This window comes from Gallinula chloropus (genome assembly GCF_964237585.1).
Source record: "Gallinula chloropus genome assembly, chromosome: 28".
In the NCBI taxonomy this organism is placed as follows: domain Eukaryota; kingdom Metazoa; phylum Chordata; class Aves; order Gruiformes; family Rallidae; genus Gallinula; species Gallinula chloropus.
This window is the reverse complement of record NC_140113.1, coordinates 4,464,908-4,492,142: the sequence shown is the minus strand read 5'-3', so window position 1 is coordinate 4,492,142 and position 27,235 is coordinate 4,464,908. Positions and strand designations below refer to the sequence as shown.

At 50.6% G+C, this 27,235-nt stretch overlaps 1 protein-coding gene across 2 annotated transcripts in view; it reads left to right on the top strand.

The window, feature by feature from the left end:
• Positions 1-27,235, top strand: part of INSR (insulin receptor) — a gene marked incomplete at its 5' end in the record, with an annotated part of 45,609 nt that overhangs the window by 14,639 nt on the left and 3,735 nt on the right. The window contains 16 exons of one of the 2 annotated variants that reach the window (XM_084276099.1): positions 13,105-13,420; positions 15,046-15,191; positions 15,477-15,621; positions 15,862-16,076; positions 18,186-18,312; positions 18,966-19,216; positions 19,592-19,759; positions 20,333-20,534; positions 23,551-23,822; positions 24,010-24,152; positions 24,797-24,956; positions 25,297-25,396; positions 25,655-25,722; positions 25,932-26,161; positions 26,462-26,572; positions 26,651-26,810. In XM_084276099.1, coding sequence (XP_084132225.1) covers positions 13,105-13,420; positions 15,046-15,191; positions 15,477-15,621; positions 15,862-16,076; positions 18,186-18,312; positions 18,966-19,216; positions 19,592-19,759; positions 20,333-20,534; positions 23,551-23,822; positions 24,010-24,152; positions 24,797-24,956; positions 25,297-25,396; positions 25,655-25,722; positions 25,932-26,161; positions 26,462-26,572; positions 26,651-26,810 — 2,814 coding nt within the window. Of the gene's footprint in view, positions 1-13,104; positions 13,421-15,045; positions 15,192-15,476; positions 15,622-15,861; positions 16,077-18,185; positions 18,313-18,965; positions 19,217-19,591; positions 19,760-20,332; positions 20,562-23,550; positions 23,823-24,009; positions 24,153-24,796; positions 24,957-25,296; positions 25,397-25,654; positions 25,723-25,931; positions 26,162-26,461; positions 26,573-26,650; positions 26,811-27,235 lie in introns of both variants that reach the window. The other variant, XM_084276098.1, reaches the window with a different exon arrangement.

The following is a 27,235-nucleotide window of genomic DNA, read 5'->3' as shown; positions in this document are numbered from 1 at the left end:
GGTTCTTCGTGCTCCTCTCGGTTTGATTTAGACTCATCCCCAAGCACAGTTCCTCATTTAGTGCTTTTTTATAAAGCAAACTGTCTGGAGCAGGGAAGGGGGGGGGGTAGGTCAGTCTCAGTTTGGTCAACAACACAAAGCCTCCTGGGCTGTAGGAGTCAGAGGGAAGGTTGGTAGGGCAAGGGGACAGGCACGGCTGGGAATTGTGCAGCCAAGATTCCCAGCTGAAGCTTTGGGATCTCCTCAGCTGTGGGGGGGATATTACACTGACAGCCCCACCGCAGAGCTGCTGGGTGGTTTGCACAACACAGGATGGGGCTTGGGTGTATGCTCACTGATTATTTTCCCCCTAGTGATGTGGAGGGGGCCAAGTCCAGTGCTGTGTGTGAAGGAAGGAGGATTATCCGGTGTCTGTGGGAGAGCTGCTGCACTTGGCAGCTTTGCTTTCGGTGCTGCGGTGCTGTTAGCTACTGAGCCATCCGTTCTGTAATACCTGAGAACAGTAGCAGAGGTTTTTCTACTGAGCAACCTGTGAGGGAAAATAAACCAAGTTCCAGCTATTGTGTCTGGAAATCCCTCTCGCAGAAGCGTTGGACGCCGCGCCAGAGCTCCGTGCTATCGGCAGGGTTTTATGATGGAGAAAGTATGCAAAGAATGCTCATAGGTGGGCTTAAACCCTGCTGCACTGCTCAAGACACGGGTAGAAAACCTTGGGGATGATGTGGGAGCCTCTGTCAGCGCGCGGGGCTTCCCAGGAGCGAGGCACGTGCCGGTCAGCAGACACCACGGGATATCCGAGCAGTTCTCTGTTCCCGTTTTAAGCTTCCTCAGGCATCCATGTTGCATTACAGCACTGCAAGGATTGCAGGAATTCCCAAGGAATGACAGTATTCCTTAAAATCTGAGTATCAGGGAAATGTTTTCCCTGTCTCTTCTGCAAAGACAGACGGCTTACCCTCTACGGGCGCTGAAAACCCAAGAGCAGTGATTTAATAAAACAAACAGGACTTGTTTTTTCTGGTCTCTGGTCTCTTTGGAATGTTATCTTGCTGAAGTAAGGCTCATCCCACTGGATGTATTTCCTCAGCTCCAGTTTGGGACGAAGGAGTCCAAGAATTCCCTTGTAAGTACCCCTCAAAAGCTCCCAAAAGCCAGAGAGGAAATGGAGCTCCTCAGTGCGATGTCTGGCTGGCTGAAAGTCTCGCCCCACAGAGCCTTAACATGGCTTAAAGGAGTAAGGCTTTTGTTTTAAAACTATTTGAAGGGAAGCCTTTAAAGCTCTATTAATAAACTCTTTCTCTGCTCATTCAGTTCGGTGGACGTTAGGCTCAGGGAAGCTCGGTGTGCTCCGTGTCTCTGGCAGGCTGGGGAATGTACTGTGCAGTAGCAGCCTTACCTGGAGGTGGAATGAAAGGAGAGTTCTGCAGAAACTGGTGTTTTATCCCAAAGAACTCCTCACCTCACCATCATTCCTACAATTATTACAGGAGGGAAAGAAAATGGGATGTGTGGACTCTTCTTCCCCTCAGGCTTCCCTCCCACTCTCTGGGGCTGCTCAAATAATGCGTGTACCATTTGGCTGCTCTTTCTGCGTGTAGATATCAAGATTGTAGTCCACAAACTGAGCCTACGAGTCCCTTAGAGCCAGGTGTCTGCATCCAGCACCCGTGGCTTGTTCTGGGGAATCTGAAATGCTCTCCTCCAAGCCTGTGCAGCGCCTGAGTTCGGTGGGTGTGATAAGAAGAACGTCCTGGTGTTTTGCATGGCTCTGTTGGCGAAAGGAGGAGTCGCTGCGTGACGGTGCTTGTTGATCAGTGCTGGGGAAGAGCCTGTTGTTTTTCCACCAGCTCTAATCTGTGATAACAAAAAGAACTCCAGATTGTGTTTTCCAAACACGCTTTGGGTCTCACAGTGCTCAGATTTGCTGGTGACTCTGCACCATGGGAACACATCCAGCCAGCCACCCACCCACAGCATAACTCGAAGTGGCACCGTTTCAAACGTGATACCCAGGGAGCCCGAGCTGCAGGGAGCTGTCAGGTGGTACCCATCGCATTTTGTGGGGGATTGCACTTGACTCCTTGGGTGGTTGTGTGCCCTTCTCCGTGCCTCGGCAGCATCCGTAACATGGAGCTGATCAGAGCGCCCTGCTGAGGAGCAGGACTTCACTAACCCTCAGGCAGTGAATGAGGGAAGTGCCTCCAGGCAGAATTGTTTAGACAAACAATTGTCAGAACTGTATTAAGTGAGGTGTTTGATCTGGCCTTGGGCAGGTGCATGGACTGGGCTGCGTCTCAAAAACGTTTCCGGCTCCCTTCCAGGTGAAGGTTGTGTTCAGTAAGGGCAGCTCTGGGCTGAGACCTGAGACCGCCACGGTTTACTTTAAGAAAAAGACTCTTCATCCCTGGAGAAACTGATGCAGCTTCAAGTTTTTTGTTGAGGAGGTTCCCATCTCTATTTCTTAGTTAAACAGGCAGATAATGAGGCTTCTGCTACTCCTGTATGTACTTCTGACTGAACAGCACAACTTCAGAGACCCTCAGGTTGAGTTTAAGAGTTCACCCCAGCAGCAGCAAACCGGGATCTTCCCCGTTCAGACAACTGACAGTTGGAGCCGTTAACAGTTGTGGAAGGAAGACTGAGAATCCAAGATCCCCAGCTTAGTGTAACTTTAGAAGATTCAGCTCCCTCCTTGCTGGCCTCTCCTAGTTGGGATGGCACAACTAGTTTGGGATTAAATTACTTCAGATTACAACTTTCTCTTGCGTAATTTACAAGGAGAAGCAGATTAATAGTCTCTGGGGGTGCCTTGTGCAATGTGGTTAGTGGGGCTTGGACTAATCCATGGCCATTTGTTTTTCCTTAGGGTGGTATTTGTGTGGCTTTGGGTCATTTTTATCATTCCTTGTTTGGTGCCTCGAAGCCGAGCAAAGTGGCCCAGATCCTATATATGGATAGGTGGGTAACTACAGGGATGGGTGTGTTTGTAAGGAGAAGCTGTTAGGTGGGTGACATATATATCCAGATAGAGGGGAGTCGGGTACTTTGTGTGCAGCCACATAGTATTGTACATTGAATTACTTGAACATGGCCCCTGTTACTATACTGAAGAGGACGAGGGTAAGTAGTGAATAAAAATACATTCCATAGGGAGGTCCCAACCACTCTCTGTGGGGCTGCAAGTGAACAGTATCTATTTCAGTACCATGAAGTAAATTCTCATCCCTAGAAATAAACCCCAGAGAGCATGCATACTGCTTCGGGGCAGGGAGAGAAGGGGGCATGTAGCCTGGGCATTTAATGCCAGTGAGATGCTGTGTGTGTTTCTCCTTTCCTCAGTTCAAACAGGATTTGGGGGAAAAAAGTTGCTGTGGGTTCAGGGAAAAACCACAGCACCCAATAAACCGCAGGTGACAGGCTTCAGGGTGTTTGGTTCTGGGTGTATCTGCGTGGGAAACAAACCTGGTAGCAGGAGGGTGGGTGTGTTAGCCCTAAGGTGAATTGCTTTGTGTGCTGGCTGCTTGCGTGGAGTAGAACTGCTGTATGGTGTCCTGCTGCCAGCCTGGGGTGATGCCGGGGAGCGGGCAGCTGCCCAACTTCCAGAGGTGCTGCCTGGTTAGAGGGGCTGCTTGAGACATGGAGCCTCCTTCCCTCTGCTGCCAGCTATGGTACCAGCCCCTCTTGGCACAGAGCAAAGCCCTGTATCCTTAGGGGGGCTGCCATGGGATGGGACTGCTGGCACTGAGCTTGGATTCCCACCACAGCCATTCCCTGTCTCGCAAGGGTTTGGGTGGCAAACTGAATGACCATGTGCTAAAACAGCTTGTGCATCCTGGTACCTTGAGAGGGGAAGAAAGCCCCACAACCTGGTTGGTGGTGTCAGGTAGCTTTGCTTCACAGAAAACTCACCCTCTGAGTATTTCTTCGCACAACTGACCTTCAGGTGATACTTTACCTTTCTCTCTCCTCATCCTCTGGCAGGTGAGGTGGGAAGAGGGATCTGGAATAAGTTATGTTCCTCCTTTGCAGTATCTTCATCCACAAACAGAGCTTCAGCATTGGTATCCGTGTTTACAATTCATGGCTATGCCGTGAAATCGGTCCAGATTAAAATCTTAACCTCTGCCTGACATTTCTGTTAGATCATTAGTTATCAGCCTAATCTCCTTGTGGTTAATCTTACCCTTCCTCCCGTTTCATTACCTTCCGTGGCTATGGACAGCTCTGCTTTCCCCTTTGCTGTGAGCTGTGTGTCCTTTTTGGTGTCATTCGCTCATATTTTGCGTGCCTGGGGTATGTTTTTGCACAGCCTATCTCAAATGCAATCTTCCTTTTCCCACGTAGCCCAGCGTGCCAGCTTAGCTTTCATTCTTTCCTGCCTTGTTTACTACAACATCCTTCTCAGTGGCCTTGAGAAAAGCAATCTTGGCCCTCTTATCTTTGCAGAAAGCAAAGGTTACGCATTTCACCTCGTGCTTTGATCGTATCGCTCCTCGTTTTTCAGGACGGGATTTGTAGGTAAAAGTAATAAAAGCAATAGCTGGTGTTAGACCTACATTTGGAAACATCAGCTGGACCTTGTTCTTCAGCCGTCACCATACACCCAAACGCTTCTGCCTGTCTTCGTCTGTCTCTGCTTCTCTCTGGGGCAGACACAAACCTCCATATTTCCCTTTTACAGCTTGTCCTGAAGCAGCATCTTCTCTCATTCAGTGCTGAGCTTCTGATTTCTTACTCTGCCATGCTTATTCTGTGCTGCTGATGGCTATGAAAACAAATTGGCTGTCTGAGAAGGTTGTCCCCAGCGCGGTGCCAATACGGTCACCTGGCTGGGAGGGAGGAGGTTCACCCCCTGCTTGGAGAGTAGGGATAGCACTCAAAATACTATGTGGATAGAGACTTTGCATACATTTGCACTTGGTTTTAGGATGCTCATGGCTGCCTGGACCACGTTAATGTGATTCTCTGGGGCCTTCTGGGATGGCAGTGTGAGTGGGCGCGCTCACCAGGAGCAGGTTAAAGCCAACAGGGATGTTTGCAAGATGCTGTTCATCAGAAAGGGTAATATATAGTTAAACATTAACGTGAAGCTTTCATTAGCTCCTCGGTGGCGTATCAACTGGTGAATGATAAAGACAGATCCTCAGGTTATACGTAAGAAGGATTGAAACTTAACAAACCATAACAACAAAATAGCACCCGTAGAGCTGTGGCTGAACCTGTGAGCAAAGCGTTGCAGGAAGCTCCCCAAATTCACTTGCAGGATTCTGCTCTTGGCCTGAATTGCAAATCCCCTGTTCCAATGTACAGAATCAGTGTGATACGAGGTGCTGCTTTAAAATGAACAAATCCCCCTGTTCCTCAGAGGAATGCTGAATGCTTCCATCCCTTTTTATGAGGAGACAGATCTCACTGTGGGGCTCTTCAGCAAGGTGCCCTCAGTACCTGAGGGGTGGGAGCAGCTGTGGAGCTGCTTCATCTTCTTCAGCTCTAACCCACCAGAGGCAGGGCCAGTAGCAAAGCCTGAGTTAACACTGAATTGTACGGGCAGGTTTACACCTAGTCGTAACTGCCTGTGGCCTCCAGGCTTTGCCTGAAGATGCAGAGTCAGCTTTGGGGCTTGGAGGAAAACAACCAAGCAAGGAGAGGCCAGTGGTTATTCCCCATCCCTTGTGCTGCACTAACGCTCCCGTGTAACTTTGACCACAAAGTACAAGGAACAGGCTGGAGCTCCTTGCCAGAGAATGGCACAACAGCCGTGTTGTAGGCACAAGGTAAAGTGTTTACAACTTCTGGTCGCTATCCTTGCGTGCCCTTTGTGACACCGGTTCCGCCTCTAACAGTGCTGCTGTGTTTCCACATCACACCCTGTGTTTGGGCATTTGGAGCTCGATTGCCACCCGCTTTAGCCAGATTGCTGTGAGTTGCTTTTACCTGCTTGGGGACTCAGCTTGATTGCAAGGTTCTCAGAACGAGAACAGACCCAGGCTGGACTTAAACTCTTTGTATTACTCTTTTTTTCAGCTTTGTCCCCTTGCTCTCATCAGAGAGTGGTGCTTTGCTCTCTCTGTAGCTTCGGTTCAGAAGGGTTTTGCTGCCACGGTGTAAAATGTGTGTGAAAGGACAATGTTTCCTTGCTCTTTGTTCTCTCTAGGCAATAGCAGGTATACTCAAGGTGGCAGAGGCATCCACTTCTCTGTATAAATCATTGGGGTGACAAGGGAGAGCAGGATTGAAAACCTTCAAAGGGAAGGAAGGAGAAGGGTCTAGAAGGTCTGTGAAGTGTGAGCCTGTCCTGGAGGCTCCACGGGACAAGGTGAGGGGCTTTCATAGCTGAGGTTTGTACCTCAGGAAGTCCTGTCCCTGAAAAACGAGGTGATACCAGGGTGTGGTGCTATCCCCAGCCTCCAAGGTGAGCTGTGGAGCCCAGAGCCACACAGGGCTTTATACACCTGGTTGTGTCTGTGGTGCAGTGGCTGGAGCAGCATGTCAGTCTCCAAAGGCTGTACGTTTGTACCCGTGTAAGAGCAAGTGTCCAGAGGCACCCACAGGATCCATCGAAGTTGATGACATCCTCCAGGCTTCATGGTATCAGCATATAAATACAGATATAAGTAATCTTATATAAATAAAAGTGTGTGTATACACCTATGGCTGGGTTCCCCCTGGTAAGTGTTGTGTATCCCTTCGCTTAATTGACGTACGAGTAAATATCTCTGTTTCCAGAGAACAACTCCACTGGTAGGTGTAGCACAGAAGATAAATTACTCCACGGCCTAAACAGCCAAAAGTTGGCATGGAAGAGATGGCATTTCTAGAGAAGTCTCCCTCTATCTGCTCCTTCCCTCTATCAACAACAGCGCTCAACCTTTTCCCCCTATCTCCATTCAACAACTTTCAGGGACCTCCGGATCCTCCGTTATCGCGGCCGGACAAGGTGGCACACCACTCCAGACCCTTTTATCTCTCTTAAACTCACAGTTGCCGATCCTGACAGGTCCACACAGCAGTACCAGCACCTCTGTTGGTGTTAGCAGTGCTGGCTGTCCTTAGCTGGGAGGATGCCTTGTGGGAAGCAGCCGAATCCGCGGGGTTTGCGAATGGCACCGATCCCGTGTTGGAACATCTGAGACATTCCCCGTAGCTCCAAGCGAGCACGTAACTTGTGAAAGGGTTGGGAGGAGAAACAAGTCTTTTCTTATCCTTACTGATAGATGAGATAAGCACTGCAACGCCGTCCTGAGAAATGTCAATGGGAAGAGCTTCCTTTACGCTTTAGTAACAGCGTGTTGTTTTTGGAAGTCTCTGTCTATGGGAAGGGAGGCACCTGCAGTTAATTTTATCTGTTCCTGTGTAAATAAGGACCTCCTGACGTTCCCGACTCATGGTTCAGTGGGGTCGTGGCATTATGTCCTGTAATATCTTATTTTATAAATAACACTTTAATTTTAGTGCTGATTGTCAAACCTTGGATTTATCTGGCACTTGCTGCTTCCCGAGTCGGGATCAGGGCGCTTGGGTCGTGGGTTTTGGAAGGGCTGTTCCTTGGATTTCTCCAGCAGGGAGAAGGGAGGGATAGATGCTGTTAGGGCAGTCAGGGACTGTGATTAAGTGACATAACGTTTGCTTGAACGCCTGGTGATTTTGCTTTGCTGCTCCCTCCGGTGTCAGGCATCACTGGCACTCCTCTGGCAGAAGCACATTCAGCTCTTGCTTTGTGTTCTCTTCTCATCTCTCTGTTTGTCTTGTAGATTCAGGAAGGTCTGGGAGAGCTACAGTCAGTAGTCACCCAGGCAGACCTCTATGACCACGTCCTGGGAGCAGCCTGCCCTGCGCAGCCCAAAGCTGCTGCTGCTGGGGTTTGGGGTTGAGGTTTCTGCCTCTCCGGTCTGGGTCACGTGAGGAAATAATTGAGGGCCACAGGCCAGTGTGTGGAGGGGTTGGCAGTGTGCTGGTTTTCTTGCGGCAGCCACCGTCACCCCGCTCTGGTCTGAGGGTTTATATCCTACCTAGTGTCCATAGGGCTCGGGTTTATTCAGCTTTTAATACTTCCTTTCAGCCTTACGGTGCGCTAACACACTCAGATCCAGCGTCATCTCGACGTGTTCAGATCACATAATTGCTCACAAGAAAATAGATGACTGTGGGTAAATAACCAGAGTAATAATTTAAGTTGTACCGATAGAAATGGTGTTGGAGAGCTCTGTACCAAGCACTGCTTCATGGCTTAGTGAAGTCAGAGTCTTCTCAACAGGAAGAGAATGAATTAATCTTGAAGAAAAGTGATAAAGTTAAAAAAATCCCTGTACCTACAACAGGATGCAATGCACAGGCGTGTGAGGAGGTTGAGGGGGTAGGACTCGTGTGGAGGGATGTCAGTAGCAGCAGCGCCGCTCAGCACTTGCCGAAATTCAGGAAGCCAGCAGTGCTAAATTGGGATCACACGTTTGCAACACGCGCTCCGAGGAGTCACTGCCCTGAGCGATTAGTCCTTGGGCTTCCTTTTCCCCCCCCTCCCTTGTTGGTTTTGTGTGGAGAACCCAACTCTAGGGGGGTCGGTATCGTGACTGCGCGGTCAGGGAATTAAGTGGGTTCCCGCTGTGGCTGTAGCTCCAGCATGGCTGTACGTGTGCGCCTGTGCCGGGCTATTCATGGATGAAGTTGTACCAGAGATATTGTTGCCATTTACAGTAAGAGGAGAAAAAAAAAACCCCGTGGGGAAAGGCCAGAGCTCTGCCATCCTGCTCCTGCGGGACTCCAGCGTTGAGTTATGTGCGTGCGCACGTCATCTAACGTTACACTGCCCTCAGCCCTGGCACCCAGCGGGGCACCTCACAGCCAAAACAAGCCATTTTAAGCCGTGTCAATGCTGGGTTCATAGCAGCTTCCTCCTACGTTTCTCTCCTGGTTATAAATACACTCTGCCATGAGAAAAACACAGCTCTGCGAGAGCCGGTTCAGTTGCATTAGCCTAATGAGTTTTGAGCGTGGCGTGGACTCCCTCCGCTCGGGACATGTTTGGGGAGCCCGTTTTTGGGTGGCTGGCAAGGGGTTAAGGCGTGTTTGCCTTGTGCAGATAGCGGAGCGGTTGGATGCCTCCCTGCGCAGGCAGCAAATGCATTGGCTGAGGTTGAGGGCGGTTCTCCTGCCACAGTTGTTTTCTGTCCTGGATTTCGTTGGATCTGGAGCCTCCTAATTGCCTCATCTGTAATCAGAATAACAGCTTGTGTAATTGGGGAAAAGGGACTCGATGGTGTGAGGTGAGCTGGCTCTTCGACGCTGTCTCGGCCGGTGGACCCGCGGTGGCCTGGGGCTGCTCTGCTGACCTGTACCCACGGGGCTTGTCAGCACAGTGGAAAGATCACATTGATGTATAACAAACCAGCCCAAAAGCCACCTGGGGACACCTGGCCCTGTCCAGTATGATACTTGTCATCACAGTATATACCACGTGTGACTTAGAGTTTCTTCCTAATGAAGAAACATTGTGCCCAAACCATGATCCATCTGATCGCTCGGTTCAGCTCGCCCAGGGCATCCCTATCCAAACCCATCCAGTAGCAGCAGATCCCAAAAGAACAGCAAAACTTCCCCAGAGTGATTTTTATCTCCTGTTTCCCCCCCCTGACAATACGCTGCTGTTGTTTGGGTAAGCAGAAAGCAAGGAGAGAGACACCCCACGAATTATTTTAATCAGATCCTCAAACAAACCCTGTTTATTAGCTGAAGAGCTTAATGCCTAATTGACTTGCCTGTTAAATACGGATCTCCTGGCTACCTGTGCTGGCTCGGGAACGTGTTTACGGTATCGGCCTGTGCTGTTTTCACCTGGAGCACGGGGAAGTGGTGTAACGATGGGAGCGATCCACAGAGGTAGGAATTCCTTTGCGCTGACTCTGCTGCCTTTTGTCCCCCCCAAGCTGGGCCTCTGCCGCACGGAGAAATGTCAGTTTGAATCTCTAATCAGTGGGGTTGGTAAAATGCATTGTTTCCTAAGTCTTTGGAGCTGCTTTAGCTGGTTAAATATTTATTCACCCCTGAAACAAGAAGGTTTGGACCTGCCTGCTCCGTTTCTCCCCGACCCGGGGCAGGTTGGGTGGAGCATTGGGCTGTGTGAGCCTTGGGATGGGGGCCTTGAGGGTCCTGCTTTGCACGATGTGAGGTGTGGGTTCCATAGCTGTGATGAGCTGCTTTGCTCAGGACCCGGTGCTGTAGCATGTACTCCTGCACCAGTTCTTGTGGGACAGCACAGTGGCTTCAGCCCCTACCCCCAAACAGCTGTTCCCCGTCTCTGACTGGGATGTAGTCGGTTCCCTTTTGACTCTCTCTGGTGGGGAATGAAGAGAGCTGGCTTTTTTCCCTGTGCTGAGCGGGAGGCACCACATCACCCTGAAGTCCCACAGTGTTAACTGGAGGCTGGAGCTGCATAGATGCTCTGTCAGCACACCCAGAGCCACCTCGGTTTGTGTGGGATTGTGCCACGGCTCCCAAAAGTATCACCCCATCGCAACAAGGCGAGTCTCCATGGACCAGTGATGTTTACTGGAGTCTGCAAACCCCAGTGAGGGAGGGTAGTGAGGTCAGCACAGACCTGATCAGTGTCATCCTGCAGTGAAAGCAGCAAGCTGAACCAAGCAAACAACCCACCCAGGGCCACAGCACCTGGATGCTGGAGCAACAGGTATGAAAATGGGTTGTGAAGATGTGCTGGAGAGGTTTCTGTGTGACTTCCAGGCCCTCTCTAGTGTGCATCCTTTGGTCTTGTCAAGATGACATCTGCTCAGGATCTTGTGGAAGGAGGATTTGTGCAAAATAGTGATTGACAATTGCTGGTCTCGAGTGCTTAATGGAAAAAAAGACGTTGCCAGGGCTGCCTGGCTGCTGTCGGGCTGCCTGGCTGCCGTCGGGCTGCCTTCGAGACATCAAAAGCTCGTGGAACAGGAAAAAGAAACGTTGAGAACTGTTTAAAAATAGTTTAATTACATCTTCTAAAGGACTTTAGAGTTGAGAATTTAAACAGTTTCTCCCCTGTGAACGTTTGCAGCTGAGCTCCAGCCGGTAAATAAGCACAGGGCTTTGAAGATTAGTTTCCATAACAAATTAAAAGAAAAGAGATGGAGTGGCGTAAGGTTAAATAGGTGCCATGCGTCACTGGGAGCTCTGCATGGGGCAGAACTCTCCCAAAGTACCTGTCTGCTCTGCTGGCTCCTGGAGAAACAATTTGTCCTTGGAATATTTTGAGCTCTGTGTTTCTGAGGCACAAAGAAGACCTGGGGAAGTGCTGTGTCGCAGGAAGCGCTGGTGACGAACTCTGTGACTTGTGCTCTGCCTGCGGCTGCCACAGCCGTTCCCTTCCCCTCTTCAGGGAACGCTGGTACTAGCAGGTGTAAAAGCCCTTGCAAGGCATTGCTGTGTCAGTGCTGGCTTAGGAAACAGCCTAGATCATCACCACCTCTGGAAACCTTGATATTTTAGGCTGGACTTAGTAAGTTTGATAGCGGTTTGGACCAAATTCTGGAGTTTTCTCTCCTGTGCTTTTCTGTTGCCAGTATTCCTAATCCACAGCAGGCGTGACATCTGTTGCTAGGCTGTTCTCCATCTGGTAGAGAAGGTACAACCACGCTTTTACACCAAGCTTTGTGTTTAGTCTAATACAAGGTATCGTCTGTGAGTTGCTTCCAGCTGGCTGGGGCATTTCAGTCAGGCACTGTTGGTGATGGACCCCACCATACACTGAAGAAGGGCAGTGAGTTGGTCATTGTAAAGGAGAAAAATGATTTGAAGTCTACTCCTGCAGTTCTTGTTAAGGGATGTATCCTGAGGGATGCACTGAGAACATACCCTCAGTGAATGACTGACATGGAAGCAGTTGGATATTTGAGATCAGATGGATCTTGTGATAGAACCTTGGCCACCACATCTTTCTGCAGAGGTTTGGCTGGGCTGGAGCACACCAGAGGTTGCTCATCTTTAGTACCCTGCTCACTGCAGGTACCGCTGCTCACTCCCTGAGTGGCATTAACCCCTGTCACACATGTAGTTCTGCGGTCCTGGAACATGGTGGGGAGAGATTTTCTCCCCTACCCACAGCTGGGGACTTGGTCAGAGCGTCAGTGGATCCTACGTGCTGCTTCATGAATGAAACTAGATTGTGTTCTACTACTGGTCTGCTCACTTGTGTTAGCCAGAAATTACAATTTTAGCCCCCAAACATCATCATGTCTGGGACCTCCCCAAATAAACCCCCTCCAGCCTTGGCCCCAAGTACTGGACAGAACTCTTGGGGTGTTGTGAGGCAGACAGAATTATCCTGCGTGCAGTACTTGGCTCTTGTAGAGGTGACTTCAGCTTTACTAGATCTTTTCCGATGGAGCTTCTCCGGGTTTGCTCAGCCTCTCCTCCAGCTCCTCCCTCACTCAGCCTTACTCATGGGGTTTGCTCAGGGTTCTGTTTCAAAGCCCAAACCACTTGTTAAAAGTACAGTGAGGTGCTAAGTAATGGGCAATTAAAAAGCAAACCATAAAAGCCTCAAGCAGGTGCTCTTCTTCCTGGGCTTGCTGGGACAGTCACCGGAGACGTAGCACTGGTGCCAGGGCAGAGGCTTCCCCCAGGGAAACTGGGAGAACTGGGATGAGGGAATGGGGAGGAAGTGAATCCTGATAAAACTGGAGGGCTGTGTAAGAGGCTGGCTGGGTGCATGTTATTTGCCATGCTGCTGTGGGAAGCTTAGTGTCTTCAGCCAAGAAACTAGAATCTTCTGGGTGGAACAGGCTATCCCAGGCTGGGAAGCTTTTGCTGCTGGGCTTCGGCGGTAGCGTTGGAGTCAGCAAAGCGCCCCTGGGAGCCTCATGGTACTGCAGGGAGACAAGAGGAAAGCTCAGCTTTCTCCTCTAAAGGCGAGCGTTAGTGAGTTGTGAGGGTGAGCGATAGCACCCTGCAGTAATGTTATCAAAATCTGGAGTTTGTGATGAAAAGTGGAGGTGAGGGAGACGCCAGCGCTTCGCAGACACCGTGCAGAGGCAGCAGCAGTTGCTCATAAGCCTTCCCTGCTCGCACGCCGTCGGGTTGGCCAGCGATGCTCAGCCTCATCTCTTCTCCTTGCAGTTTGTCCACCGGCCTGCAAGTCCCAGGGCTGCACCTCAGACGGGCAGTGCTGTCACAGCGAATGCCTGGGGGACTGCACGGAGCCCAACGACCCTGAGAAGTGCGTGGCGTGCCGCAACTTCTACCTCGAGGGCCGGTGCGTGGACACCTGCCCGCCCGGGTACTACCGCTTCGAGGGCTGGCGCTGCGTCACCTTCAGCTTCTGCCAGGAGCTGCACAACAAGTGCAAAAACGCCAGGGAGTCGGGGTGCCACGTCATCCACAACAACGAGTGCGTCCACGAGTGCCCCTCGGGGTACATCATGAATTCCAGCAAGTAAGTACGAGCGGCTGCGGGTGAAGAGACCCCGCTGGGGGGTTTGTTCCCTGCTTTTCTCTGCTCAGACAGAATCATAGAATCCCAGGCTGGGCTGGGTTGGAAGGGACCCCAAGGGTCACAGAGCTCCAACCCCCATGCCACAGGCAGGGCCACCAACCTCCAGGCCTGGAGCCCAGGGCCCCATCCAACCCGGCCTTGACAGAGGGTTTGTGTTGTGTGTCGAGGCTGAAAAACCCTTACGGCATCAGAGTGGCCAATTTTAATATGATTTGCAAAGTAATACCTTGCTAATTGAAGCCATTAAAAGCAGCCAGGTCCACCCTACTAGTTTATTCTTCCCCTTCTTTTTCCTTGTTCCACAAGTCTGGAAAACTCGAGAAAGGGAGATGGAGAGAGAGGACAAGGTAGAGGAGCATCCCAAATTCAGAGGGTCTTTCTGTAACTGAGTAGGACAAAGGAGACAGGCAGTGGAGAGGGTTTCGTAGCCCTGCCTCCCTTGCCCTCCCAGAGCAGACCTCAGAGAGGAAGCCTTGCTCCCAAACAAATCAGGGTGCCTAATGAAAAGAGCGTGGCTTTTTCTGAGCACATCGTTCTCAGAATATCTGTCCCTCATCTCTGGAATTACTTTCACTGAGCAGGTTCAAGCTGTGCCAGACATCAACCAGCAGCGTAACAAACAATCGTAGCATGAGGCACAGCAGGGAGCAGCCGTTCTGCCTGTTCCTGGGGTCCTTTGACAAAGGAATTAACTAATTTCTGCTGCTGAGCTGTTTATCACTGAAGACTTTGTTGTTTGTCCCATGATAACGTTGTATGTTGTGATGAGTCAGATTTCCTATGAATATTGGTAGCTCTTGTGCTCGGTGGATGTGCTCCTGCTGCCACAGTTTCAGGGAATTCACCCTGATGGGACTTTTTATCCCGTTTCCTGTTTTTGCTTTTCCAAAGAAGGAGCTGGCAGCCCCCAGAGCAGGCACACTGCTGGTGTGGGAGCAGCCCTCACCCTTCTCCTCTGCGTGGGCCAGGCTGCTGCCACTGGGACCTCACAGCACCACTCTGTGCTCTTCCTGGAGCGTTTGTTTCTCCGAACTCGCTGGGAACACATTCTTGTGGTGTTAGACCGGGGCGAGCGAGCATCTTGCTGCCATGTAAGAAGTATTTCCCCTGAGCACAAAGCACGTGCTCGCTCGCCTGTCATTAAAGCAGCTTTGTCAGAGGATTCCCAGATGAAGGGCTGGCTCTCTGCTTCATCAGTTACACCTTCACTTAACGATCTCGGGATAGAGACTGGACCTGGGTTTCTTCCTGCTGGTGTGTATAGTGCTGAGCAGCGTGGCAGTGGGTGAGCTCTTGAAAACAGCCCGAATCCTTCATTCTGGTCCAGTTAATGTAGGAAGGGATGGAGGGATGAGTGCCTGAGATGTGCTAACAGCAATTTAAAGTAATTAGCTGCAGTCATTAGGAGCTCCTGAGGGCCGTGTCCCGCTCACGGCAAGCAAATGCTGCGACGTATTGTCAGGACGCCGTCGCGTTGCATCAGTTACTCTGCTCCTGAGAATCACCAGGGATGCCCCAGATGTGGTTCTGCAGAGACCATCACCTTCCTGCCTCTTGTTTTCCAGCCTGCACTGCACACCCTGCGCCGGGCCCTGCCCCAAGGTTTGCGACTACGGCAAAGAGAAGACCATCGATTCGGTGACGTCGGCGCAGGAGCTGCGCGGCTGCACCATCGTTAACGGGAGCCTGGTTATAAATATCCGTGGAGGAAGTAAGTCCTGCATGAGCTAGGGGACAGGGAGCGCTGGATGTCAGAGGGGTGAACATGACACCCTGCGTGAGCCAGGGTGTTTCTCTCTTGCTTTGAGCACTTTGAATCGTAGAGCGATTCGGACAAACAACCTTTGGGATGCTCATTTTGGGGGGGTGGTTCCTAACTGATCTCTGTCAGGTCTTGGGAATTCCTGTAAAGCCATTCTATTTCCTGTGTTTGGGCTCCAGTATTGGGGTTTTTCTCTGTTATCAGAAACCAAAACCACTGTTTTCCTCTCCGTAGATAACATAGCAGCTGAGCTAGAGGCGAATCTTGGCTTGATAGAAGAAATCTCAGGTTACCTCAAAATCCGCCGGTCTTACGCCTTGGTTTCTCTTTCTTTTTTTCGTAAACTTCACCTGATCAGAGGAGAAACCCTGGAAGCTGGGTGAGTTCCTTCAAAAGCTGTTTCATTTCAATGTGTAAGGAGCCCCAGTGCTATCGGGGTGATTTGTATCAGTAAACAATTCCAAAGTTATTTTTAAATGTTCCTCTGGCTGTGGGCTGCCAGGGGAGAGAAGTTTGTGTTCCTTTTTCTTTGGTGTCTGGATTAGTGCATGAGAACAAAACCCGTGTTTGCAGTGGATCCTGCTCACTCCAATCCATGTTTTCCATTCTCTGCTTTCAGGAATTATTCATTTTATGCCTTGGACAACCAGAACCTTCGCCAGCTCTGGGACTGGAGTAAACACAACCTCACTATTGCACGGGGCAAACTCTTCTTCCATTATAATCCCAAACTCTGTTTGTCAGAAATCCACAAGATGGAAGAGATCTCTGGGACTAAGGGGCGTCAGGAAAGGAACGACATCGCCCTGAAGACCAACGGTGATCAAGCCTCATGTAAGAAAGTCCCAGAATGCAGAGAGCTCAGCACCCTTTTCCTTTTCCCCTGCCTTGCTGACCTCCTGCTCTCATTTCTCTCATGGATGCTTTTCCAGGGACAGCCCCTGTCCTTTGGGTAAAGCACCAGGCTCAGGACATGCCGCTCACTTGTGACACAGTCGATACACCCTCAGGAAAGGTTCTTGGGGGTTCTCCATCTGGCCAGGAGCCATCCTTGCCAGCTTGGGGCTTCACAGGTTTGCTCTGTGTGTGCTGAGCTTTCAGGGTTGAGTGTACCATGTCTTTTTGAAGAATGTAGCACAACATAACCCCAGTCCAGCCCAGGACTTTGTGTTACTGCTGAGTACCCGATTAATAGTCCTAATCTTCTTTTCCCATGTCATGAGGCGACAGTGCGCAGGCAGAGTAAACAGGGGAGAGAAGCAGGGTTTCCATCCGTCCCTGGAGCCACGTGCAGGAATTGCTATGACAACAGGCAGAGACATTTTCCCAACAGTTTTCCTTAGGCTTCTCAGAGGTTTTTAAGCCAGCAGCTTTCCTCAGGAGCAATGATAAGATGGTGCCTGCGTTGGGATGGCTGAGGAGCAACCACGTGGTGTTGCTTTATGCTCTCAGGGAAGATGTAGTTCTGCAGACATTTATTTTGGCAGCAGTACTGCTGTAAGCAGATCCCTTCTGCACCCCCAGCCCCGCTGTTTGGCCCCACACGGTGCCTCACACAACCCCCTTTCCCTCTTTGCTCCAGTAAAACTCGTGGAGGCCACATGTGAACCAGCCTGTGGCAGTAATCTGGGGTAAAAGCCATTTCCTCTTGGTTGTTCTTGGGCTGTGTCACCTCCCTGCTCCAATTCGTTGCCTACCCCCACAAAGTTTTACACACCAAAACCCCCAGTGTTAATTTGACTACAATTTCAGGTCCTTTCATTTGGGTTCCTCGATGCAGCTCACAAAGCAGCTCAGCCCATCCTGTGGCTGCTTAACCCAGCCCTTCCCTGCTTCTGCCACCATCTAGTACACCAGTGTGGCTGTTTGTGAGCAGATGTAGAGAGGGAAGATCTTCCAGCTCAGTCAGGTCCCTGGTCTGGTTTGCCAGCACAGTGGGGAGTGGGGAATGCAATGACCCACCCAAAAACTGTCATTACTGGATAAAAACCCATCGCAGAGCTGCACCCTCGGGGGTATCACAGCTTGAGCCTGGGCAGAGGGAAGGGGCTTCAAGGAATTAGCTGCCTGTAAAGGTCACCACCTCCCATGAGACACCAACTTGCTCTTCCCACCTTTGGGGATGGAAATTTGGTTCAGGGTCCAAGCCCAGCTTGGGCTGTGTGCTCCTGGGCTGGCTGGGTGTCATGTTTAAAGGCAGCTGGAGATGGGTTCCTTCCTCCTTGCCAGCTTTAACTCCATTCTGCTGAGCTGATCTCTCTGCCACCCCTCACCTCAACCCACAGGTTGCCAGCTTGGCTTTTTGCTTGTTTTTACATTTCAAGACCAGTTTTTGCATTGGCAGTGTCCTGTTTACCAAAAATAAACAAAAGAATAAAGAAAGAAGAGCCCTTGTTTGTTCTGGACGTGGTGCCAGTGGAATGAGCGTTCTTGGGCAGCTCTGCAGGGATGGCAAATCCAGTCAGAGGGGACACAGTCTGTCCTTCTCAGGCTGCTTGGACATACCATATCGTAACACATCCCTTGAGCCTCAGAACTCCTCCCCCTTGCAACTGTTTGTTGTTCCTTCCCTCCTGTTTGCAGAGGGACTGGGCAAGGCTGGGAATTCATGCTCTGAAGGCAGAGCCTACAAAGCTGTGCAGATCACCATGGGCTTGGCCTTATGAATCGTTGGGAATCTTAAAATGCATTGCCTTTAGATTTACAGCTTAATAGAACCTAGTTCAGCTCTTCCACAGGGTTCTTTTCATGCCATACACTCATAACAACTTCAGCTGGCATCTATCCCAACCCCTGGCTTAAGGCAGGAATAGCATCAAGGTAAGATAAGGCTTTACCAAACAGCTTTTCTCAATGCCACCATTCTCATATTCGTGGAGAAAGGAAACTTCTGAAGTAATGAAGAACATTAGTGCTAACTAACTCACCTCACTTCTGTTCCAGGTGAAAATGAACTGCTGAAATTTTCTTCCATTAGAACTTCTCACGACAAGATCCTGTTGAAGTGGGAGCCGTACTGGCCTCCTGATTTCCGTGATCTCTTGGGATTTATGCTGTTCTACAAAGAAGCGTGAGTTACCCATCGCTTTATAAACCAGTGGCCATGGTGGGCTTCCACAAGGGACAGCTGGCACTGAAGAGCAGATGCTGAGCCTGCTGTGGGCACTGCTGTGCAGTGTCTGCAACTGTCTGGCTTCCATGCTTTAGTCTCCAGTGTTACTCTTGCACAAAAGCCTTAGCAAGTTCTGTACCATCAAAATTCCTTATTTGAGGGCAATCCAAACATGAGATGTTCCAGCCATTCTAGACTTACATACACTGACCATGGAGCCTATCATCTCCTCACTATCTCTGTAGGGTGTTGAGGGGTTTATTCCCGTTGGAGTGGGAACCATTCTTTCAGCATCAGGGTTACCAAGCTGATTTTCACAAAGCTGAAAGTAATTAGCCTGGATTTGCTTGTTGGGTTCATCTGTGGAGCAGTATCTGGTTTGTGATGCTGTTAGGAGGCTGCAGAGCTCCCTGTGCTTTTCAGAGTAAGTGCAGTGAGGCTGTTAGATATATATAGATGTAGTTAATATATAGTTATATATATATATATGTGCTTTCTCCAAAGGGTAAAGAATTCCAGCTTTCAGCAATGTCTTTGGAAATGTTGCTTTTAAAAACTCAAATTAGAATTCTGTTAATTTGAGTCTCTTTTTTTCCCTTTTTCCCTTCAAGTCCATACCAGAACGTGACGGAGTTCGACGGCCAAGACGCCTGCGGGTCAAATAGCTGGACAGTTGTGGATGTTGACCCACCACCACGGTTAAATGAGGGCAAAACCCAACACCAGCCAGGCTGGCTTCTGAGGGGCTTGAAGCCGTGGACGCAGTACGCTGTGTTCGTTAAAACTCTGGTCACCTTCTCAGACGAACGAAGAACATACGGTGCTAAGAGTGAAATCATCTACGTCCAAACCAACGCCACTGGTCAGTGTCATTAAATTCATGTTCCCTTAACAAAGAAAACCAACTGGTTTTCTGCCTGGTTGTCACGATAGTCCCGTGACGGTGACACTCTGCACTGCCCCTGCCGCTCTGCTGCGGGGGGAAGGCAATTCCTAGGCGAACAGGAGAGCGTGTGCTTCCCTGCCTGGGCTGTGGTGCCATCAGGGGTGTGTGGCCACGTGTTAGAGCTCGTGTGCGCCCCGGTGTTTCCTGCTGTGGGGTGTTGGAGGATTTGCTGTGTCGAGCCAGCGCCGCTTGTTCCCACGGAAATGGAAACTCGCCGGTGTTTGTCTCTTGCTGTGCCAAGCTCTCAGGGAGCGCTGGAAGTGACCTCTGTCTCCTTTCCCACCCACGCAGTGCCGTCCGTCCCGTTAGACCCCATATCCGTTTCCAACTCGTCGTCCCAGATCATTCTGAAGTGGAAGCCGCCCTCAGAGCCCAACGGGAACATCACGCACTACCTGGTGTACTGGCAGCAGCAAGCAGAGGACAGTGAGCTGTATGAACTTGACTACTGCTTGAAAGGTGAGCGGGTGGTCCACTCTCTGTGCCTGCTTCTGTGCTGCCTCAGAATTGCCTGGAGATGCCTCGTGCACCTCAGAGGGGCTCAGGATACCCAGTTTTGTTGTTTTCAAGACCCATTCAGCCCGAAATGCAGCTGTCTTCTCCCACTGCATTATACTGCTAAGAGCTACTGCACAGTCACGTGCAAAAGCTCTCCAAAACCATTTCTTTACCAAGTGATGGGGTATTTTTTCCTTTGGGCATCTCCTTTCTGCACTTGTTGCTTTTCAGCTGGGTAATAAGTCAGCTGAACTCATTTTTGAAGGCATCCCGTGTCTGTCTAGAGACTCAGGATACAGAGTCTTGTCGAGGACTCCCAGAATCTTTCCCACTGCCCTGTGTTATCTCAGCTGTGAGATGGGCTGGGTAGAACTCTGACTGCAGCAGCACCTGAGCTCCGTTTCAGAAATAGCTGAGCTTTGAATGAAAAGCCTGTGGTAAGAGAGGGAAAGCTGCTCAGCCCTGGATAGGAAAGCTCCCGATGCCCAAATGTGCTGTGAATCCCGTGTGATACTGGAATTGTGTTGCCCACAGGATTAAAACTGCCCTCGAGGACGTGGTCTCCCCCTTTTGAATCCGAAGACCCTCAGAAGTATAATCAAAGTGAAAACGAGGAGGTCAGTGGAGAATGTTGTTCCTGTCCCAAGACAGACTCTCAGATACAGAAGGAGCTGGAAGAGTCAGCTTTCCGCAAGACCTTTGAGAACTACCTTCACAACGAGGTGTTTGTCCCCAGGTATGATTGTCCAACCCTACTGCCCAGGTGGCCAGGGGTAGGGACATGTAATTGGTAATTAAACGAAAATACAGGGCTGGATGTGGCTGTAGTGTCAGTCTCTCTGTGCCTCCCAGAGACTGTTTAGTCCAGGTGGAAACTGGTGGGAGCTGGGCACCTGCATTGGAAGATCCTGCTCTCGTTTCCCATGTCTGAATCCTCCTCAGCTCGAGAATAAAGTGAGAATCCTTAACAAACAGCTAAACCCCTGCAGCTCCTTTCAACTTGCATGGTGCCAAAAATAGCTGCCCTCAGATTCTGTGGTCTAGCTTTTCATGGTCTAGCTTTCCATCCAGCTGAAAAGAAAGGCAAAGAAAAGGGAAGTTTAGCATGCCCCAGCCTTGTCCTTCAGAGTGGTATTTGTGGTCTTCCTCACACTTAGCCTGGGAAATACCTCTGATCCCATGAGGAATGCTTCTGCTGGGGGTGGGGAATGTCCTGTTTTCAATGGCACACGGGGTGTCGCGTTGAGGGGTGTTGAATGTCTTCACACTTCATAGGCAACTCAGGGAGGAGGCACTGGGTTAGAGTCCCTAATGATTTACCCTCTCCGCTGCTGACTCTGCTCTATATTTACTCTCTCCTTACCACCCTTAGCTAATAAACATTTGTTTGCAGCTGCCTGACAAAAGCTGTGCTCCTGCACTGGAGGGTTTTATTACCGAGGGTGTGAGCAGGCAGCTCTGCTCCCCACAAGCCCTGCTGGACTCCTGCCATCCTGGCCTGGAAGCTTGTGCAGTCGCTCCTTCTGCTGTTCCCTTGCTGTTAGTGCTGATCAGAAGGACAAGTTTCAGGGTGAAAAGTCACACCAGGACACAACAGTTCCAGCAGCAGAGGAGAACCGAGCTGCGTGCAGCAGCCAGGCTCCTCTTGATGCAGGGAGGTGGTTCTGACAATCTGATTGCTTTCTTTTTTTTCTCCTCCTTTTCTTTTTTTTCTCCTCCCAATGTGGTTGTGCAGCCAGCCAGAGGGGGTGCTTAAGACACCTGATGCATTTTAAAACCCCCCCAGTGCAGGTGAGGAGCTGTGACTCCCATCTTGGTGTGTGCCAAGAGCCGTGGTGTCATTACTGGCAGCAGAGGAGGAACCTGGATCTGAGCATCGCAGGGGGCACTGGGCTGTAAGGAGAATTGCACTGGGCAGCTATGGGAAGGCATCAGCTGCTGGAAGCTACAGGGAAGTTGGGAAGAAACTTGCAGTGAATCCAGGGTAGGAAATGTGGGGAGACTGGAGTTTACAGCTTCAGGAGCTTTTCTTGCTCTCTGTTACTTGTGAGGGAAGAAGTTACTCTTGCCTTTTGCTCTGTGTTGCCTCAGTGGTCAAATTACTGTTTTACTTGTGAAAAACAAAATCCTCTGGAACAGGAGCAGCTGAGTCCATGTTCCACACACAGCGAGGGGAGCATCACTCCTGAGCCCGGGAGAGGTTCTGCTTGGAAGGTCAAGATTTCTCCTGAGGGAAGGAGGGAGGTGGAACAACCCAGACTGGGGTCTCTGAACTCTGCCCCCCCGTCAGGGGACGATGCACAGGCTGTTCAGAACAATGCACAGGCTGAGACAGCAGCAGCTCCAAAACGAGTTAATTAGTAATTAGAGAAAGAAAACTGAAAAACCAGAATGTGCTTTGTCAAACCCACTGTTTGGCATCCTCTTTTCTTCACCAGGCGGGCAGATACACCCATGTCATCGTGTACAGCACCGTGTTTAGTTCCAAGGAGAGGTTAAGCTCTGCTGTGTCGGAGGGGTAACGGCTGGGATGGCTCTGGGGGTCGCAGGTGCAGACCCTGTGGCTGCTGTAGCTGGCAAATCATTTGCTGGGGAGTCGCAGGGTGACAGTGGAAAGTTCAGTCTGGCAGGGGAGGTTTGCTTCAACAGCTCGGTACATTTTTAGAGGCTGGAGATGCCTCAAGTGTGGGTTCAGCTCAGGTCACTCTTTGTACCCTTTAATAGCCACATACACAAAGAGCAGCTCCTCAGCCCCATAGAAACACACGGTTTCCTCAGCCCCATAGAAACAAACACACTGTCCTGTTTTCTCCCAGCATTAATTCCTTTTGTGTAACTAAATTCACCACGTTGGTTCCCAACCTGGAATTCCTCATGGCGAACCTATGGTGGGACATGAAGAGGCAGCACAAGGAGCTTTGGTTTCATACCTGTTCCTTGGGTTGTTTTTTTCTCCCCAGACCCCAAAAAACTTAAACTCTGTGAATAGTTTTAATTTAGTTCCATTGCACTGAGTTTATTTACTGTCAAAATCTGACGTTAAGGTTGGCCAGCAGCGCTCCCTTGCAGACACAGGACTTGGCAGGATCTTTCTGCCAGTTCAGGTTGTACAACTCAAAAAGCCTGATTTTTGAGACCGAAACACGGTAATCGGAGAGGGAACCTTCTGTTGACAAAGCTGGGTGACTAATACCTGATCCAGTGAGTGAGTTTAAAATGCAGCCATTGAAAAGGACGTGACAGGTTTGGTCTCGCTGGGAAAGGTTAAAATTACCAGGCTGGAGTCAGACTTGGGGTTCAGGGGGGCAGATGTGATCCAGTGAGCTGTGAAACCAGTCTTGGCTTTGTAAATGTGAGTTCTGTGATGCCAGGAGTATGTGGCATGACCTCGTTAGCTCAAAGCTAGATCGTGTGGGAGCTGAGCTCCGGAGCATCGCTGTGTTGCACGAGGCAGCCACTGAGGCTGTATTTAGCTGGGAGGAGGATGCAGAAGGACTTGAATTCTCAAGCAGGTGCTTTACACTCCTTGGTTTGCTGTTGTGCTGCGGGGGTTCCCCTCCTGCATGGACTGGGTGCAGCGAAGGGGTTTGGGGGATGTGTGGTTAAAGGGCTGAGAGCCCTGATTCCCTTGTGTTGAAGACACAGGCTTCATGTTGAGTTTTTGGAGGCACCCTGAGCCCTCTTTAACCCTTCAGGTGAACACCTGTACACTGAGTGTAACCAACAGAGCCGTAACCTGTGTCACTTCACAGGCCATCGAGAAAGCGAAGGGACCTCGGCTCAGTGGCAAACGCCACCGTGGTGATACCCACCATCGCCTCCTCGCCCAACAACTCGGTGGCGGCAGCTGAGAGTGCAGAGGAGCAGAAACCTTTTGAAAAGGTGAAGTCCAAGGAGTCCCTGGTTATCTCAGGCCTGCGGCATTTCACCGGGTATCGCATCGAGCTCCACGCCTGTAACCACGACGCTCAGGAGTCCCGGTGCGGCGTCGCAGCTTATGTCAGTGCCAGGACCATGCCGGAAGGTAAATCTCTTCCTGGGCTGTGCTTTGGGTGGGTGGCTGCTTTAAGAGGCTCCTTTTCCTAAGGGAGCCGACCACAATGCAGGAACATCACATAGGTAGGGAAGGGAGAGGGGCAGAGTGATGGCAGCTGTGAATTTAGCCAAAGATGTGAAATAAAACTGCTAATTATTGGTGACCTTGCTTCTAGCTAAGGCTGATGACATCGTTGGTCCAGTTACCCATGAAATGGTTGAAAAAAACACTGTGCATTTGAAGTGGCAGGAGCCAAAGGAGCCCAACGGTCTCATTGTGCTGTATGAAGTGAACTACGGGCGTCTGGGGGAGACAGAGGTGAGAGCTCCTGCTTGCTCCTTAACACAGCACGCTTGGAGAAGTGGCTCTGACCAGGAGCCTGGGGCAGTTTGGGCTTTACACCCCTCATGTGTATGGTGATCTGCCTGGTCTGGTTCCCCCCTGCATGACATACAGCTTCACTATAGACTTTTTATTCCTCTGGCAACGCTGTGGAATAAAAACCTGGTTGTGTGGTGCCTGTTTGCTGAAGGGGCGTGTCCAGCTTGTCAGCCTTCTGCGTGGAGGTGTTCTGTGAATGTTGTATCTGGATTTCAGTGGCTCAGAGAAACAAAGAGCCCGTGGGCAGCCCGAGAGAGCTGGTGGGCAGCCCAGCTGTGCCGCCGAGGCCAGCACCACACGGGTGGGAGGGTTTGCCAGCCCTGCTCAGGTTCCAGGGCTGAGCTCTGTACGTATCTCTGTGTAATCCAACCACCAAACTGTAAAACACAAATCCAGGACAAACCCCTACATAGGTAAAGCCCAATATACATCATGTGAAAGCCCCATCTGTGCTTGTTTGCCAGACAAGGAGGTAGGAGAGGAATCCTGGGGTGACGAGGAGGTGGGAGAGGAATCCTGGGGTGCTTCCCAGGTTGCTGCAGGGGTAGCATGATGCATCCTTCTCGCCCCTGTTCCTGCAGGAAGCACACTACTGCGTTTCCCGGAAGCATTTTGCCATGGAGCAGGGCTGCAAACTCCGGGGGCTGCATCCTGGAAACTACAGTGTCCGTATCCGCGCTACGTCGCTGGCTGGAAATGGCTCCTGGACAGAGCCTACCTATTTCTACGTGGCTGATTATTGTGAGTGCATTCTTTTTCCCCATAACACTTACTTCCTGCTTGAAACCCAGGTTAGTTTTGGAAGGGGGACAGCAAGCAGCACACAGGGAACTGCAGGGGGTGGTCAGAAAATATTTACCAATCCAACTACTTTCAATAAACTGAAGTGACTGAGAAATGTAGGACTCTGATTCTGTGACTCCTCAGGGTGAGCCCCTGCTCTGACCAGCTTCACGTTCCATATCAGAAGTTGCCTCTGGTTTCTTGGTTGTTCCAATTTATTCAAGGGAGAGGTTTCACTGAGGGAAGGACATGTGTTTTCGACCTGATTAATAGCTCCAGCTCTCTCTTTCTCTCCTAGTGAATGCTCAGCCTAATATAGCCGTGATAATCGTTCCGATTCTTTTTGCCATAATAATTGCTGGAATTATTGCTGCTGCTTACGTGCTTGTGAGGAAGAGGTGAGTGTGATCTGCTGTTGTCATCACCACCAGGGCAAGCAAAACTTACATCCAAAGACCTTATTAATTGGAAGTAACTCTGTGTTTACTCTCTAATTTAGATAACAATCACAGCATTAATTGAGTTCAGGGAAGATTTTGTGCCTTTGGGATTTGGGACAGTTTGTCTTTGCTGAATGCTTTGAGAATTCATGCAGCCACCTTCAGTTCTAACATGTCAGGGCTGCAGATGTGCTGATGGATTTGTGTCTCTTCCAGACAAACCGAAGGACCAACTGGACCCCTCTACGCATCCTCTAACCCTGAATATCTCAGCGCCAGTGATGGTGAGAGCACTGAGGGCTGACTTGGGGGCTTTATTCCTTGTCTGGTCGCTCAGGCATGGGGTTGGTGGTGTCTTTATGGGCTTGTTTAGTCTCTGGTTGTTGTTAATTTATACCCATCGCGTGCTGTGGCAGCGCTGCACAGGGCTGCTGCAGAAAGGCCTTTCCAAAGGCACTTCCCCAGGTCAGAAACGTTTCTCTCTGCTCGACAGTCTACGTCCCTGACGAATGGGAGGTCCCACGGGAGAAGATCACTCTCCTGAGGGAGCTGGGCCAGGGCTCCTTCGGCATGGTGTACGAAGGGATCGCCAAGGACATCGTGAAGGGGGAGCCGGAGACCCGCGTGGCCGTGAAAACCGTCAACGAGTCGGCCAGCCTGCGCGAGCGCATCGAGTTCTTAAACGAGGCGTCTGTGATGAAAGGCTTCAGCTGCCATCATGTGGTAAGTGATTAGCGAGTCCCCTCACGTAGCTAAGAGCTCCCTGGGGGCTATCAAAGCCTGACCTGTGGCTTACAAACCCCCTCTGCAGAGGCATCGATCAGAAGGAGCCGGGGTCTTCCCAAGCCGTGTTTATAAAACACATCTTCCAAAACTTCTTGGCATGACAGGGGTCTGCAGTGCTGTTCTGAGCTCTTGTTTGGGGTGTTGGCTTTGCTATACCCCCCCCTCCTCTTCCCCCTGCTGGGCTCTGCCCAGTGTCTTTGGACATATCCTTGAGGGAATTGCTCACTTACTTTCCAGGTTCGCCTCCTTGGGGTGGTCTCAAAAGGACAACCGACTCTGGTGGTCATGGAGCTGATGGCACATGGAGATCTGAAAAGTTACCTTCGCTCCCTGCGACCTGACGCCGAGGTACGGGCAGGAGAGAGGGACTCTGTTGGGCAACAGAGTGGCTTGATTTGGGGGTTAATACTTCATTATTTCTTGTAGAATAACCCCGGGCGTCCACCACCCACGCTGAGAGAGATGATCCAGATGGCTGCGGAGATCGCCGACGGCATGGCCTACCTGAACGCCAAGAAATTCGTGCACAGGGATCTGGCAGCCCGGAACTGCATGGTTGCAGAAGACTTCACTGTGAAGATTGGAGGTAGGTAGTGTGGGATTGGGAGAGAAACCCTTGGGTTGTATTTGCTACAAAGGGAAATACGTGAAGCCCGAGGCAGATGTGGCAAACTCAGGTGGTTTCCACTGGCTCCCTTGGGAAGTGCAGCAAACATCCCTCTTCCTCTTCCCTGAGGAAGAATTCTATAGACTTGGGTAAGAAAACCATCTCCCTTAGAGCCAGAGCAGCTTTCCTCACCTTCTCAAGCCTCTATCCAAAGGGTTTATTGCCTCTCCAACCCTCACTGCCCACTGATCTTTGCTTTCATGGCAATGGTGGTGTTGGCTACAACAAACCAAGCATCAATAAACCCGTCGCCAGGTCAAGTACCTACTAAAAGTCATTTATCTTCCACAAGAACCAGGTTCCAACCCAAACCCTTTTAGAAATAAGTAAATAAAACATTTAAA